The sequence below is a fragment of the Symphalangus syndactylus genome, chromosome 7 (genome assembly GCF_028878055.3).
Source record: "Symphalangus syndactylus isolate Jambi chromosome 7, NHGRI_mSymSyn1-v2.1_pri, whole genome shotgun sequence".
Classification (NCBI taxonomy): Eukaryota; Metazoa; Chordata; class Mammalia; order Primates; family Hylobatidae; genus Symphalangus; species Symphalangus syndactylus.
Window position 1 is genome coordinate 15,825,320 of NC_072429.2, and position 18,788 is coordinate 15,844,107.

General features: G+C 37.8%; 1 protein-coding gene across 2 annotated transcripts in view; it reads right to left on the minus strand.

Moving 5' to 3' along the window:
- Positions 1-18,788, minus strand: part of RANBP17 (RAN binding protein 17) — a 428,141-nt gene that overhangs the window by 403,777 nt on the left and 5,576 nt on the right. For both annotated transcript variants that reach the window (XM_063642616.1, XM_055285264.2), the window contains exons 2-3: positions 7,711-7,857; positions 3,992-4,082 (exon numbers count right to left, since the gene is read on the minus strand). In XM_063642616.1, the coding sequence (XP_063498686.1) occupies positions 3,992-4,082; positions 7,711-7,857 (238 nt within the window). The remainder of the gene's footprint in view (positions 1-3,991; positions 4,083-7,710; positions 7,858-18,788) is intronic.

Genomic DNA, 18,788 nt, shown 5'->3' on the forward strand with positions numbered 1-18,788 from the left:
AATCAGTTTAAGAATTGTTCCCAAGTCAGTCACATTTTTGGCCCTCAGAAGTGCGTTTCTACAGATTTCAACTACTCTAAATTTTTAGCTACAAAGAGGTTAAGAATGATTATAAGAGGCTTTCCAAGGAGTTACAAAATCTTTGTAGACCAGAGTCAACTATCATCACTGCAAGTCTGCTCTCACCAACAGCTCTTGCATTTTTCAGGAAGAAATCTCCAGGAAAAGAGTCACACACCAGTGTAGTCACTACCTCCTATGCCAAACCTAGGGAATTGAAATGGACGATATTACTCCACAATGAGAATTCTGAGGTTTATCTTTAAAGGCTTATTCCAATCTCAAAGATTAGTCAGAGAAGATTATCTTCTACTGAAATAAATCTTGGCTAAATGTAGGAAACTTCTGTACTTTATTGCTGTTCTTCGAGTAAAAGTCATACACATGAGTCTTAACCTACTGTATACTATAGCTAAAGTCAGCTGAAAATCTGAAATTAAAAGTATGCCAAAATTCCTGAATCTTTTGGAAGTCTGCTACTAAAAAGCCTTTAAGGATTTACTAACGTCAACTCTAAGTAAAGGCAACAAAAGGTCTAAGTCTGTCAGACATTACTCATTTGAAAAAAAAGATCAAAGTTTCCTACAAATTGCTAAGTTTTACACAAGGGAGGAACCTACACCTACTAGGGAATCTAACAAAAGAAACACCAGAATTTACAGAAGATGATTTTATGGAGATGAGTGCTTCTGAACCAGTGCCACATGATGAGGGAGAAGATGTAGCAGAAACAGCAGTGCCAGCGCGGTGGCTCACGCTTATAATCCCAGCACTTTGGGAGGCCGAGGCGGGCGGATCACGAGGTCAGGAGATTGAGACCACGGTGAAACCCCGTCTCTACTAAAAAGACAAAAAAATTAGCCGGGCGTGGTGGCAGGTGCCTGTAGTCCCAGCTACTCGGAGAGGCTGAGGCAGGAGAATGGCGTGAACCCGGGAGGCGGAGCTTGCAGTGAGCCAAGATTGCGCCACTGCACTCCAGCCTGGGCGACAGAGCAAGACTCCGTCTCAAAAAAAAAAAAAAAAAAAAAAAAAAAATTAACATTAGACAATCTGGCAGAAATGTTTCCATTATTCCAGACTTCTTTTAGGACATGGACCTTTCTATGATACAGGGCAATGAATTTGAAGTGAACACAGAAGGATTGGTACTTTATAGAAACATTTTTAAAGAAATGAAAAAGCAAAAAAGTCAGACAGAAATTACAACGTATTTCCATAAAGTTATACCTAGTGCTCCTGCCTTTCCTGCCTCCTCTGCCTCTGCCACCCCGAGACCACAAGACCAACCTCTCCTCTTTCTCTTCCTCAGCCTACTCAATGTGAAAATGATGAGGATAAAAATCTTTATGATGATCCACTTCCATTAATGAATAGTAAATACATTTTATCTTTCTTTTCATTTTCCAAATAATATTCTTTTCTCTAGCTTACTTTATTCACAGAATATAGTATATAACACATATAACATACAAAATATGGATTAATCAGCCTGTTTCTATGTTATTGGTAAGGCTTCCAGTCAACAGTAGACTATGAGCAGTTAAGTTTTGGGGGAGTCAAAAGTCAATGCCCCTAATATCCGCATTGTTCAAGGGTCAACTGTACAGAGGTCAAATAACCACACAGGAAGGTGCTGTATATCATATGTTCTCAGGGAAATACAAATTAAAACAAGGAGATACCAATACACATCTATCAAAATAGCCAAAATCCAGAAAATGCCAAATGCTGGCAAGGATGTGGTGCAACAGGAACTCTCACTCATGGCTGGTGGGAATGCGAAGTGGTACAGCCACCTTGAAAGACAGTGTGGTGGTTTCTTACAAAACTGAACACACTCTTAACATACAATCCAGCAATTGTGCTCCAAGGTATTTATCCAAGGGAGCTGAAAATGTTTGGGCACACAAAAACCCACATACGTATGTTGATAGCAGCTTTATTCATAATTGTCAAAACTTGGAAGCAACGAAGATGCCCTTCAGTAAGTGAATGGATAAACTGCGGTATACCCAGACAACAAAGAATTATTCAGTGCTAAAAAGAAATGAGGTATCAAGCCATGAAAAAAACATGGAGGAACCTTAAATGCATATTACTAAGTGAAAGAAGCCAATCTGAAAAGGCTCCACGTATGATTGATACCTCAGGCTGTATGATTCCAACTATATCATATTCTGGAAAAGGCAAAGCTATGGAGACAGTATAAAGATCAGGGTTGGGGGAGGGTGGGATGAACAGGCAGAGAACAGCGAATTTTTAGTGCAGTAAAACTATTCTGTATAATACTATATTGGTGGATACACGTCATTGTATTAACACATTTGTCAAAATCCATAGAAATACAACACCAAGAGTGAACCCTAATGTAAATTACAGACTTGGGTTAATGATGTGTCAGTGTGGGTTCATCAGTTGTAACAAATGTACTACTTTGGTGCAGGATGTTGATAGTTGGGAAGCTGTGCATGTGTGGCAGCAGGGAGTATATGGAAATCCTCCATACTTTGTGCTCAATTTTGCTGTGAACCCAAAACTGCTCTAAAAAAATTAAGTCTATTTAAAAGATGTGTGTGGAAAAGTATAATAAACAAAATCACAAGTTTTATGACTTAGCTTTATACTATTTGAACCTTATTTTTAAAACTGTAAACTCCTTTCCTTTGCTTTCTTAAGTACAGAAGTCCAACAGTGGATAAATCCTTCTCAAGGCTTTCTGCAGTACCTAAGACTCAGAGTGCTTACAGAAATAACAGTCAATATAGAGGGAAACAACGTATCATTGTGAGATTTTGACCATTCAGGTTTAAACTTAAAGATCCATCACATAAATTTTAACTTTTCTGATAAATATAAATTATGTTAACGTTGAGGCTAAAGAACAGAAATGAGTCAACAATCTATTTCTAATATGAACAAAGATGACAAAAAACCCTATGCCTCAATTATTACAATTTTGTCCAAATGAAATGCAAGCTACTTACACACACACAAAAACTTAAAATACATTAACTCCGAAAAACATACTGCTACTTTATAGAATCATTTTTTCAAGTAAAGTTCCAAGCACTGTTTATCCATATATAAATTGTCTTCCTATTAAGAACCTGCTTTTATTTTACATATACCCCAAATGATTTTGATATAGCATCCTGAAAAATACTAGAGAGCTGAATTCTGTCCTGTCATTCAGTTGCATACCAAGTTAAGATAATGACTAAAAGCCTGGACTCTAAACAGGTAGAGTAGCTTTGAATCATAACTCTACTACATTCTAGTTGTGTGATCTTGGGCATGTGACAGAGCCTGTCTGCAAATCTAATTTCCTCATTTGTGAAATGAGGACAACTCAAAAATCTTATTTGGTGGATAACATGAGATAGTACAAATCTTAACAAATAGGACACAAAATGCTAGTTGTTTATCATTAAATAAATGCTTTTTTGGCCGGGCATGATGGCTCACGTCTGTAATCCTAGCACTTTGGGAGGCCAACGCAGGCAGATCACGAGGTCAAGAGATCAAGACCATCCGGGCCAACATGGTGAAACCGTCTTTACTAAAAATACAAAAATTAGCTGGGCGTGGTAGCGTGCACCTGTAGTCCCAGCTACTTGGGAGGCTGAGGCAGGAGAATTGCTTGAACCCAGGAGGTGTAGGCTGCAGTGAACTGAGATCGCGCCACTGCACTCCAGCCTGGCGACAGAGCGAGACTCTTGTCTCAAATAAAGAAAAAAAAATGTCTTTTTGATTAGACATTGCTTTATGTAACACATCACTGTTCATCACAGATGAGTAAATGAGACTTGATACTCACGTTTTAAAAAATGACAGACACAAAAAATTTGCAATCCTAGTAACAGTTTAGTATATTTAAAAGAAAAAGTTTTTTTAAAGCGCAGTTGGTTAAAAAGCACAATAAGCCACTTACTGATGTCCATCCTCTGCTCAACAGGTAAAGGACTGACTCGGCTGACAAGTTTTGAAAGACATGTTGCTGCAAGGAGCTGGGCATAGGATGTCTGTAAAGAATAATTTTATTTATTATCATAAATGAAATTAAAATAAAGCATTGTGATAGAGATGTTCTTCTAAGCAATAACAGAAATTCTTCTGGTTTTCCAAACTGGCAAATTTACAACAGATAAAATATGTCAATTTGAGATACATATATACAGAAAAGGATACACATACACAGGCATACAATCTCTTATAAGAAATCATTAGTTGAGGGAGATGTAGACAGCCATCTCAAATAACAACAAGCAAACGGGAGAAATAAAGCAAGTTCAAATAAAATAAAGTACTCTTACCATGGTCTATAGCCCTACACCATCTGGCCTCTGATTATCTCTTCAAATTCATCTGATTCCATTCCTGACTTTGCTCTGATCATGATAGCCTTTAGGTTCCTTTCCAAATCTTCCCCACCCTGGTCTCCATGTTGCTTGAAATCCATGTCTGACTATATTCTCTCTGGCCCCCAATTATCTTAATACTATGCTCAAACTCTCTAAACGCATGCTCACCCTTGAAAATTTCGTTCATGTATTCACTCCACCTCCTAGAAATTCTTGCAAAGATACTCCCTCTTTTTTTCTCTAGACCAGAGGCTGGCAAACTATGGCCCTTGACCAAATCCTGCCTGTTTTTACATGGGTTGTGACCTAAGAATGTTTTTCACAATTTTAAACAGCTTTTCAACTGTTAAAAAAAATCAAAACAATAACAATATTTTGTGACAGAAAAATAAATGAAATCTGTATTTTGGTGTCCATAAAGTTTATTAAAATACAGCCATGCTCATTCATTTACACACTGCCTATGGCTGCTTTCACGCCACGATGGCAGAATTGAATAGTTAAAACAGAGACCACATGTGGCGCTCAGTGCTTCCTACTGCTGCTCAGAGTATCATAAACCACAGTGAGGTAGGTAAAACTCTACAGTGCCTAGAGAGCCATGGGTGTTGTCACGACATGACACATACCTTTTATACCAGCACATGTCTATCATATCAAAAGAAGAAAAGATAAAAGTGGACTTCAAATATCTAATTTTTAAGGCACAATGGAGTACGGACTATTCTTTTATTGATTACATGGCAAAACAATGTGCTTTTATGCAATGGTACTATGGTTGTCCTAAAAGAATACAATATACATTGACAATATCAGACCAAGCAATATCCCCAATATACACTGACAATATCAGACCAAGCAATATCCCCAATATACACTGACAATATCAGACCAAGCAATATCCCCAATATTTCCATCACAATATTCCCAACTCAAGAAATCAAAAGTCAGAAAAAATAGAAAATTGGATATCTCATCATAGTAGACTGTCTTTACAAATATAAAAAATGAGACTGCAACCAAAGTTTCCAAGTGGCTCATTTGTTAGCCAATCACATAGCCATTTACTGATGAAGAGTTAATTAAATCACCATTGTTTTATTACAGCAGCCAACGTTATGTGTGCAGAGAAAATAAGATTACTAGTTTCTGGTGGAAGCAAATTCTCAAAGAGTTGAAGACACTGGAACAACATCAAAAGTCAATTTGAAAACAAGACAAATGATTTGGAAAGGTTCTCCTTAAGTCTTGATGAGTGGACAGATGTTTCTTACAATGCTCATACTGTTAATGTTACCAATAGTTACTATCTGTTTATTCTAGAAGTCAATGCTGAGTGTGAAGCAACTAAAGAATTGGCCTCTATGAAGACTGTGGGAGAACTACAGGACAGAATATTTTCAAAGAAGTTGAGGACACATTAATTCAATATAAACTGAAGTAGAATCTGCTACGATATGTCACACTAGTGGTAAAAACATATGGAGCAGAAAAGGGCTTAGCTGAACAAATTTACAAAGCTTGTGAAAAATGTAAGATGTTTAAAGTCTATGGTTATTCACCATATTATTCATCAGCAGATACTGTGTGGTAAATATATGAATCTATTGTAAGTTAATAAAACAGTAGTGTTAACAGTGGACTTCATTCACTTTTGTGAACTTTAGTTCTGTTAATTTCTGTAAGATAAAGAAGCAGTATCTGAATATTCTGTGTTGGAAACAATATCCTCACTTGTCTTCTCACACAATAGTTTAATAGCTTATCAGTGACAAATTTTTACTGCTATTTTTTTTAGCTCAGGGATAAGGCTAAAATTTTTCTGAATGAGACAACCAAGTCACTACTGTTCAACACTAAATGGCTTTGGAACTTACTTTTTGCTGCAAAATTGATAATGTTCCTCAATAAATTCAACCTAAAATTACAAAATTGCCTAAAAAGTGCTTAGTACCTATATGCAGAACTTATACTGCAGTAAAGCCATTTTGATAACATCATTTGAATTGCAAGTAATGTCAGGCAGCTTTATATACTTCCCACATTGTCAAAAGTTAAAACAAGTAGTGAGCTCTCTATTCAGAGATGTATTTTCTGAGCTTCAACTATAGCTCCAGCTTCAGATCTTGATGCAAATGTAAAGGAAATTTCCATATTATAAAATCCATTTAACTGTGCAATTAAGAGCTCCCACCTAATCTTCAATTGGAAGTGGTCAATCTGTGTATAATGACATGCTGAAAGGCAAATATCAAGATTTAACAGAATTTTTTAAATGCCTTGTAAATGATGAATGTGCTTAATTATAATCATATGCTCGTGGACTGATATTAGTATTTGGCAGTACCTATCTATGTGAAAAGATACTTTCAAATATAAAATATGTAAAATCTCATTATAGATCAGCATTAATATATGAACATCTGCAATCAATGTTGATGATCGAAAACAACTCTGAACTCCAATTATTAAAAGCAAAATGTTAACCCCCTAAAAACAGTTCTATTCTCTTCATTAACAGACCTGTATTATTAAAAAATCTGTATTAGATTATTATATTTTGAATCTCATCAATAAAACTTTGTAGAAATTTGTTTTTTCTCTTTCTATAGATGTTCTTACAAAATACTTTCCATTTTGTCTCCTGGCCCACAAAGTCTACAATATTTGCTATCTGACCCTTCACAGAAAAAGTTTGCCAACTCTGCTCTAGACCACACAGTCTCTTACTGCAATCGTTTCATAGCTATTTATGTATCTGCCTCTCCAACTAAACAAAGAGCTACTTTAATTCATGTACATAAATCAAGTAAGCAGTACAGTGCCTGATTTGGCATTTAAACATTTTACTAAATGAATATGAATGTCTAGACTATGAATATCTAGATGGGAGGCAGGCAAGAGGTAATCAACATGCTTTCGAATCATCCTTTCATGTTTCTGAGGTAATTACAATCTGCCTCCCCTATCTAGATTTTTTTAAGTTGTTAGTCAACTTCCTAAAAATGTAATTTTGCCCACTAATATGAGACATAAAAAGAGACCAATAGTAATCAAGAAACTATCTCAATTCATTCCTATTTCATTTCCTGGCTCTTCCCTAAGTTTGCTTTCCAGGTTTTCCAATTCTTTTCCTGATTAACCCCTTTGACAGTGAAACTACAGTTTCACAAAAACAAAAAAACCATGTGGCAGTATCTATCAGTTACCATTGTTAACACACGAGTTCATTAACAATGACATACATCTACTGATCTTTCATGGTTAATCATTGTTACCAAATACTTACTGTTCCTTGTTCTAATAAAAGTTGACACTTGCTGAGACATTCTGGGCTGTCAATAAGTTCCAAGAGTGTTTTCTCAGCCTCTATTCTTTGTGTAAGATCAGTCCCTACGTAGAGATGAGTACATAACACTTCCAATTCAGCCAAACTCTTCAAAGAAAAAAAAATTAACATTTTACTTCAATGAAAAAAATGAGGTAAATATTTAACCACAAAAAATAAAGGATACAAATATCACGTGTATTCATTAATTCAATACATGTTTATCGAAATACAACTACTTACTAGGGGATACAGTTGCAAACAAAACAGACCCATCTTCTACTCCCCAAATTATTTACTTACAAATTGATAGTTCTGCAATGGAAAAGTACAAGAAAGGGAGAACTTGTCTACAACAAGGATTTGGAAAGGTAGGCCTCAAGAAATAATACTTACGCTGAGACCTACAACAGTGAATCAGATTTTAAAAAGACTAGAAGGCAGTCCAGGCAAAGAAAGAACATTTACCAGCGTCCTTCGGTAGAATGGAATTTAGTCATCTCAAAGCATTAAAGGTTAGTGCGGCTGATAGACACAGCAAGGAGATACCAGAAGAGGTTAGGGAGATGGATGGGGGAAATGATCATGCACAAGTTGCAGATAACCAAATTTATATTCTTTCTCAAATTTTACGTATTTAAGGCCGGGCATGGTGACTCATGCCTATAATCCCAGCACTGTGAGAGGCCAAGGCGGAAGGATCGCTTGAGCCCAGGAGTTCAAGACCACCACAGGCAACATGGCAAAATCCCCTCTACAAATACAACAAAAGTAGCTGGGTATAGTAGGGTATGCCTGTAGTCTCAGCTATTAGAGGGCTGAAGTGGGAGAATCGCTTGAGCCTTGGAGGTCGAGACTGCAGTGAGCCTTGATACCATCATTGTACTTCAGCGGGTGACAGAGCAAGACCCTGTCTCAAAAATATATATATATTATTTTTATTATATGTTGATTTCAGGCTTCTGAACCAACAACTCAAAGTGCTGCAGGATTTTCAGGAACTTTGACTTGATCCCATGGCATTTCTAGCAATGTAATAACCAGTTATGTTAAAGTCTCCTATTTTATAAGCATAAAGACTAAAGCATTCTGTTTATAATCCTATCTTGATGATATAAATCTAATCTCATGACGATCTGGGACACATGGAAACCATCTAAAAACAGAATTAAAAAATGAGTTCAGCACTCCTCTCCAGCTTAAAAATTTTTTTGTTAAAGAGGTCTTCTGAAAACAAATTACCTCACTTTAAACTTCAATTAGAGAATCAGTCTCTGAAAGAAAAAATACCGGCACAGATTTCAACGTCAGGTAGGCATATGAAAATAATGGGATATTCCTTTTTAAAAATGCCATTTTTTTTGTACTTTCTAGCCTGAATTTTATGTGGCAACCTTATAGCTACACTAGCCCACGCATTCCCTCACATGCATATACCTTCTCATAAAAGGAATACACGAGTAACACCAAAATGAGACCTACTCTAGCTCCCATTATTCTTTTTACTTCTCTCTTCCTCTCTCCTTCTTAGCGCTTTTATAGCATTTTCCATTTCCCTAACTACATCAGAGCCCAGCATCCCAGACTTGGAAATTTCCTGCTAGAGTAAACACATAAGTCCAAAAGTAAGATTTCAAATAGGCTGATTAAGATAAAGAACCTCAAATGAACCACATTTTAAACATTTCCCCGCCTAGATTAGCCCAACAAACCCAGATTACTATTACATACTGTTCACAACAGTAAAATGCATACAATATTTATGGTTCATGAATACATAAAAATTATATTGTTTTATCCAGGGTAAGAAATACAAAAATAGAGGGCCAAGATGGCCAACTAGAAGCAGTGGCGATCGGAGGCTCCCACTGAGAAGAACCAAAACAGCATGCGAATCTTGCACTGATAACCAAGGTATCCAGGTTCTGTTATCAGGACTGACTAGGCAGTTGGGGTAACCCACAGGGAGATGGAAAGAGCAAGGTGGTGTGCTGGCCCACCTGAGAGCCACACAGGGCAGGGGAGCCCCTGCTCCCAGCCAAGGGAAGCCGTCAGTGCCCCTCGAGGACAGAGATCCCAGAGAAAGGAACAGGCATCTGTCTCTGCCATTCTCCAGCCTCCTCAGGTGACATCTCCAGGTACAGGAGCGACCCAGATTAACAAGGCCCGAAGTGAACTCCCAGCAAACCGCAGCAGCCCCACTGAAGAGGGACCTGACTATTGAAAGAAAAACAAACAGAAAGCAACAACAGCATCAACAAAAAAAGTCCCCACAAAAACCTCATCCAAGGGTGAGCAGCCTCAAAGACCGAAACTAGACAAATGAAGATGAGAAAGAATCAATGAAAGAATGCTGAAAACCCAAAAGGCCAGAGTGCCTCTTCTCCAAATGATCACAACACCTCTCCAGGAAGGGCACAGAATTGGATGGAGGATGAGCTGGACAAACTGACAGAAGTAAGCTTCAGAAGGTGGGTAATAACAAACTTCACTGAGGTAAAGAAACATGTTCTAACCCAATGAAAAGAAGCTAAGAACCATAATAAAAGGTTACAGGAGCTGCTAACTAGAATAACCAGTTGAGAGAGGAACATAAATAACCTGATGGAGCTGAAAAACACAGCACGAGAACTTTGTGAAGCATACACAAGTACCAATAGCCAAATCAATCCAGCAGAAGAAAGAATATCAGAGCTTGAAGACTATCTTGCTGAAATAAGACAAGAGAGAAAAAAGAATGAGAAGAAATGAACAAACCTCTGAGAACTATGGGACTATGTAAAAAGACCAAACCTAAGACTGATTGAAGTACCTGAAAGAGACAAAGAGAGTGGAACCAAGTTGGAAAACACACTTCAGGATATCATCCAGGAAAACTTCCCCAACCTAGCAAGACAGGCCAACATTCAAATTCAGGAAATACAGAGAACCCTAGTAAGACGATCAACCCCAAGACACATAATCATTAGATCCTCCAAGGTCAAAATGAAGGAAAAAATATAAAGGGCAGCAGGAGGGAAAGGCCAGGTTACCTACAAAAGGAAGCCCATCGGACTAACAGCAGATCTCTCTGCAGAAACCCTACAAGCCAGAAGAGAGTGGGGACCAATATTCAACATTCTTAAAGACAAGAATTTTCAACCCAGAATGTCATATCGGGCCAAACTAAGCTTCGTAAGAGAAGGAGAAATAAAATCCTTTTCAGACAAGCAAATGCTGAGGGAATTTGTCACCACGAGGCCTGCCTTCCAAGAGCTCCTGAAGGAAGCACTAAATATGGAAAGGAAAAACTGGTACCAGCCACCGCAAAAACACACCGAAATACAAAGACCAAGGACACTACGAAGAAGCTGCATCAACTAACGGGCAAAATAACCAGCTAGCATCATGATGACAGGATCAAATTCACACATAACAATATTAACTTTAAATGTAAATGGGCTAAATGCCCCAATAAAAAGACACAGACTGGCAAATTGGATAAAGAGTCAAGTCCCATCAGTGTACTGTATTCAAGAGACCCATCTCATATGTAAAGACATACATAGGCTCAAAATAAAGGGATGGAGGAAAATTTACCAAGCAAATGGAGAGCAAAAAAAAAAAAAAAAGCAGGGGTTGCAATCCTAGTTTCTGACAAAACAGACTTTAAACCAACAAAGATCAAAAAAGATAAAGAAGGGCATTACATAATGATAAAGGGAACAATTCAACATAATGAGCTATCCTAAATATATATGCAACCAATGCAGGCGCACCTAGATTCATAAAATGAGTTCTGAGAGACCTACAAAGAGACTTAGACGCCCAGACAATAATAGTGGGAAAATGTAACACCCCACTATCAAAATTAGGTAGATCAACAGGACAGAAAATTAACAAGGATATTCAGGACTTGAACTCAGCCCTGGATCAAGGAGACCTGATAGATGTCTACAGAACTCTCCACCCCAAAACAACAGAATATATATTCTTCTAGTGCTACATGGCACTTACTCTAAAATCAAACACATAATTGGAAGTAAAGCACTCCTCAGCAAATACAAAAGAACTGAAATCATAACAGTCTCACAGACCACAGTGCAATCAAATTAGAACTCAAGATTAAGAAACTCACTCAAAACCACACAACTACACAGAAATTAACCTTGCTCCTGAATGACTCCTGGGTAAGTAATGAAATTAATGCAGAAATCAAGAAATTCTACGAAACCAATGACAACAAAGAGGGATGCAGCTATAGCAGCATTAAGAGGGAAATTTATAGCACTAAATGCCCACTTTAGAAAGTTCGAAAGATCTCAAATCAACACCCTAACATCACAACTAAATGTACTAGAGAAGCAAGGGCAAAGAAATTCAAAAGCTAGCACAAGACAAGAAATAACTAAGATTAGAGCAGAACTGAAGGAGATAGAGACACGAAAAATCCTTCAAAAAAAGTCAATGAATCCAGGAGCTGGTTTTTACAAAAACTTAATAAAATAGACTGCTAGCTAGACTAATAAAGGGGAAAAGAGAGAAGAATCAAACAGACACAATAAAAATGATAAAGGATTATAGCCAGTGACCCCACAGAAATACAAACTACCATCAGAGAATACTATAAACACTTTTATGCAAATAAACTAGAAAATCTAGAAGAAATGGAAAAATTCCTGGACATATACACCCTCACAACACTAAACCAGGAAGAAGTAGAATCCTTGATTAGACGAATAAGTTCTAAAATTGAAGCAGTAAAAAAAATAGCCTACCAACCAAAAAAGCCCAAGATCAGACAGATTCACAGCCGAATTCTACCAGAGGTACAAAGAGGAGCCGATACCATTCTTTCTGAAACTATCCCAAACAACTGAAAAGGAGGGACTCCTCCCTAACTCATTTTATGAGGCCTGCATCAACCTGATACCAAAACCTGGCAGAGACACAACAAGAAAAGAAAACTGCAGGCCAGTATCCCTGATGAACATCGATGTGAAAATCCTCAATAAAATACTGCAAACCAAATCCAGCAGCACATCAAAAAGCTTATCCAAGCCCAGTGCCATGGCTCACGCCTGTAATCCCAGCCCTTTGAGAGGCCAAGGTGGTTGGATCACCTGAGGTCAGTGGTTCAAGACCAGTCTGGCCAACGTGGCAAAACCCCATCTCTACTAAAACACAAAAATCAGCCGGGCATGGTTTCACATGCCTGTAGTTCCAGCTACTCGGGAGGCTAAGGCAGGAGAATCTCGTGAACCCGGAAGGTGGAGGTTCCAGCGAGCCAAGATTTTGCCACTGCACTCCAGTCTGGGTGACAGAGTAAGACTCCGTCTCAAAAAAAGAAAAAAAAAAAAAAAAAAAAAAGCTTATCTACTACAATCAAGTCAAGTCAACTTCATCCCTGGGATGCAAAGCTGGTTCGACATATGCAAATCAGTAAACATAATCCATCACATAAACAGAGCCAATGACAAAAGCCACATGATTATCTCAATAGAATGATGCAGAAAAATAAAATGATGCAGAAAATGCCTTCAATAAAATTCAACAACCCTGCATGTTAAAAATTCTTAATAAACTAGGTATTGATGGAACATATCTCAAAATAATAAGCTATTTATGACAAACCCACAGCCAATGTCACACTGAATGGGCAAAAGCTGGAAGCATTCCCTTTGAAAACTGGCACAAGACAAGGATACCCTCTCTCACCACTCTTATTCCACACAGTATTGGAAGTTCTGGCCAGGGCAATCAGGCAAAAGAAAGAAATAAAGGGTATTCAAATAGGAAGAGACGAAGTCAAATTGTCTCTGCAGACAACATGATCCTACAACTTAGAAAACCCCATCATCTCAGCCCAAAAACTCCTTAAGCTGATAAGCAATTTCAGCAAAGTCTCACAATACAAAATCAATGTGCAAAATCACAAGCATTCCTATACACCAACAATAGACAAGTAGACAGCCAAATCATGAATGAACTCCCATTCACAATTGCTACAAAGAAAATAAAATACCGAGGAATACAGCAAGAGATGTGAGGGACTTCTTCAAGAAGTATAAACCACTGCTCGAGGAAATGAGAGGACACAAAAAAATGGAAAAACATTCCATCCTCATGGATAAAGAGAACCAATATTGTGAAAATGGACATACTGCCCAAAGTAATTTATAGATTCAATGCTATTCCCATCAAACTACCATTGACATTCTTCACAGAATTAGAAAAAAACTACCATAAAATTCATATAGAACCAAAAAAGAGCCCATATAGCCCAGACAATCCTAAGCAAAAAGAACAAAGCTGGAGGCATCACACTACCTGACTTCAGACTATACTGCAAGGCTACAGTAACTAAAACAGCATGGTACTGGTACTGAAACAGACACATAGACCAATAGAAAAGAATAGAGACCTCAGAAATAAGACCACACATCAACAACCATCTGATCTTTGACAAACCTGACAAAAACAAGCAATGGGGAGAGAATTCCCTGTTTAATAAATGGTGCTGGGAAAACTGGTTAGCCATATGCAGAAAACTGTAACTGGGCCCCTTTCTTACATTTTATACAAAAATTAACTCAAGATGGATTAAAGACTTAATCAAAACCCAAAGCCATAAAAGCTCTAGAAGAAAATCTAGACAATATCATTCAGGACAGAGGCATGGGCAAAGATTTTATGATGAAATCGCCAGAAGCAATTACAACAAAAGCCAAAATTGACAAATGGGATCTAATTAAAGAGCTTCTACACAGCAAAAGAAACTATCATCAGAGAGAACAGGCAATCTACAGAATGGGAGAAAATTTTTGCAATCAACTCATGTGACAAAGGTCTAATATCCAGAATTTACATGGAATCTTAAACAAATTTAAAGAAAAAAAAACCCCATCAAAAAGTGGGCAAACGTAGTGGCCAGGCATGGTGGCTCACGCCTGTAATCCCAGCACTTTGGGAGGTGGAGGCAGGAGGATCATGAGGTCAGGAGTTCGAGATCAGCCTGGCCAACATAGTGAAACCCTGTCTCTACTAAAAATACAAAAATTAGCCAGATGTGGTGGCAGGTGCCTGTAATCCCAGCTACTTGGGAGGCTGAGGCAGGAGAATTGCTTGAACCCAGGAGGCGGAGGTTGCAATGAACCAAGATTGTGCCATTGCACTACAGTCTAGACAACAGTGCAAGACTCCATCTCATAAGAAAAAAAAGTGGGCAAAGGACATGAACAGACACTTCTCAAAAGAAAACATTTATGTGGCCAACAAACACATGAAAAAAAGTTCAGCATCACTGATCATTAGAAAAATGCAAATCAAAACCACAATGAGATACCACTTCACACCAGTCAGAATGGTGATTATTAAAAAGTCAAGAAACAACAGATGCTGGCCAAGCTGTGGAGAAATAGAAATGCTTTTATACTGTTGGTGGGAATGTAAATTAGTTCAACCATTGTGGAAGACAGTGTGGCGATTCCTCAAGGACCTAGAACCAGAAATATCATTTGACCCAGCAATCCCATTACTGGGTATATACTCAAAGGAATATAAATCACTCTATTATAAAGATACATGTACATGTATGTTTACTGCAGCACTATTCACAATAGCAAAGACATGAAAACAACCCAAATGCCCACTGATGGTAGACTGGATAAAGAAAATGTGGTACATATACGCCATGGAATACTATGCAGCCATAAAAAGGAATGAGATCATGTCCTTTGCCGGGACATGGATGAAGCTGGAAGCTATTATCCTCAGCAAGCTAATGCAGGAACAGAAAACCAAACACCAAATGTTCTCACCCATAAGTAGAAGCCGAACAATGAAGACACACGGACACAAGGAGGGGAATGACAAATACAGGGGGCCTGTTGTGGGGGTGAGGGGAGGGAGAGAGAGCATCAGGACAAATAGCTAATGCATGCAGAGCTTAATACCTAGGTGACGGGTCGACAGGTCCAGCAAACCATCACAGCACATGTATACCTATGTAACAAACCTGCACGTTCTGCACATGTATCTCAGAACTTAAAGTAAAATTATATATGTATTTATATATGAAAATAAAAAGGGGTCCCTTTTTCCCTCTCATGATCAACCTAAGAAGTCTTTTCCTTCATCTAATAAATTTGGAGGACTGAATTTTAGAACTGATAATACTCAGTATAATTAATAAACTGATCCCGCTGGCATGCATTCATCTAGGCCTAAGATTATTTGAAGTAGACTTTGACTGCAAAAAGAATTAGGCCAAGAAATAGTAATAGACCTGTTTAACAAAAGGCAGCAAAAATGAGACTGGTAGCAGTGCCTATCTCATAGGTGTGGAGGATTAAGAGTTAGTGTCATGTAACTTCTGGTACACAGTTGTTTTTAACATTACCTAATAATATTGTAACGATTTTAATTATATCCCCTTAAAATATATGTCCATGTCCCAACTCCAGTACCTATAAATGTGACCTTATTTGGAAATACGGTCTTCACAAATCCTTAATTAAGAATCTTGGTATGAGATCATGCTGGATTTACAGTGGGCCCTAAATCCACTGACTGCTATTCTTATAAGAGAAAGGAGGGAGATTTGAGATGCAGAGACACAGCAGGGAAGACCATATGAAGATGTAGGCAGAGACTAGAGTGATGTTTCTGCAAGCCAAGGAACAATGAAGATTGCCAGCAGCCATTAGAAGCAGCTGGGCAAAAGGCATGAAATGGTTTCTCCTTCAGAAGGGACCAAACCTGTATATGTTTCAGATTTCTGGCCTCCAGATCTATGAAAATATATTTGTATTAAGGCATGGTGGCACAAGCCTGTAATCCCAGCTACTCAGTAGGCTGAGGCAGTAGGCTTGAGCCCAGGAGTTCAAGGCCAGCCTGGGAAACATAGCGAGACTCCCAACTCAAAAAAAAAAAAAAAAAAAAAAACAACTGTTGTGAGCCCTAGAAAAGTAATATTAATAGTAATTAATTCAATAGCACCTAAATAAACCTATTTGGAAAGATTATGGAAAAGTCGGGAAATTATTTGTCTGTTTTGCTTTACTCTGATATAAAGAACCTCAGGCAGAACAGACCTGGGGTATATTTACATAGTACTTAAATCAACAATGTTACCAATCACTCTTTTTTTCCAAAAATATTTCAAATTATTAACAAATGCAAGGCCATCCAAGATAAAAAGGGAAAGGTTTGAATATTCTTTTACAAAAGACTCAAAGGGAAAATCAGGTTATTCTTTCACTGTAATGGTAACAAACATATACCTGGTATACTAAAAACCTTTTTAGAGAAAGGGATATACACACAAAGACCCTTCCCCTGGTAGAAAGGTATTATCTAGACATATAAAGCAATTAAACCCACAATATGGTGGTTACTAACCAATCAAGTAATCTTCTGTTTAGCACTTCATTTTCTAAGGAAACTATTTTTCATAGTAAACTGATAAATTTTCATCTTAGTTTTATACATTGATATCTGAGAATATGATTAATATGAGAATGGTCTCAGAAAAACGGATCCCTTCTCAATTTGTTGACAAATCAGTTTTGAGTTCTTAAAGCTTCTACAAGTCTTAATGATAACATTAGAAGCCCATATAAATAACTAAGAGGTAAAACAAAGAGAACTGGACATCATTCACCTCCCGCAGAGTAACTATCAAATACAAACAGACACGCCAGGCATGGTGGCTCACACCTGTAATCTCAGCACTTCGGGAGGCCAAGGTGGGTGAACTGTTTGAGCTCAGGAGTTTGAGACCAGCCTGGCCAATGTGGCAAAACGCCTCTCTTCAAAAAATACGAAAAAAAAAATCAACCAGGTGTGGTAGCACATGCCTGTAGTCCCAGCTACTTGGGAGGCTGAGGTGGGAGGATTTCTTGAGCCCAAGAGGCAGAGGTTGCAGCGAGCCGAGATCCCACCACTGCACTCCAGCCTGGGTGACAAAGCAAGACCCTGTCTAAAAAACCACACACAAAAAACACAGACAGCATCCTTTCATATCCTAGGAGACAATGATGTAATCCTGACCATATCTAAATAAGGATCTTCCAAATTACTCTGGACTTATTTCTGGCCTTTGTACTTGACACAGAATTGGCCTCTAAATGATGAGTTCTTTTTACATAGCAAGTAAAAAGTCACGCACGCAACTATCAACAGGTGAATGCTGGAGAGTGTATACTGTATGATTCTTAAGAAACAGAAAGCAAATCAGTGATTTCCTGGCTGGGAGAGAAGACAGCAGAGGAGTGGGGGAAAAAGAGAGATTACAAAGGGGCACAAGAGCACAAGGAAACTTTTGGGGGAATGGATATGTTTATTTTCTTGATTTTGGTGACAATTTCACAGATGTATACATATGTCAAAACCCATCCAATTGCACAGTTTAAATACACACATTTTATTATCAATTGTAATTCAGTAAAGCTGAAAAAAGAGAATAAACATTTGTTTCAGGAAATAAATGTTCCCTAATAGTAAAACATAAGTAAGCCACAAAAATCCGCTTCAATTGAATTTAAAGATCTTTTCAATTACTTTCCTGTGTCTTTCCTGCCTTCTGGAATTAAGCTTCTTGATTACAATAAACAGAAACTGCCTTCATTTTGAAGTTACTCATTTCCCACAAACTCTTTTTTTTCTTCCTCTTACTACCTTTTCCTGAGTATCCCTGAAGGCTTTTATCTGGATCTCTTGGAATTCTTCCTTCTTACAATGAAATAGATAATATTTGTTTTAGTGCTTTATAGTTTACAAAAGTATTTCCACCTTTTTTTAAACCAATCCTGAAAAATAGGCTCTTGTGAAGTATGTATTTTCAGTATATTTATTCTACATATTTAAAAAGCTAAAGCTGAGATCAAATATATATAAATTCCACAAGATTAGAGATAATCAAATTCTGAGTCAAATACAAGTCTACGGACCCCAAATACATGTTGTCTCCCCCAACCTGCCCAAATTGCCACTCTTCATTTCCATCATCATCGACCTGGAGATGATGTCCTAGTCCATACTTCAAGAGACAGGGTCTT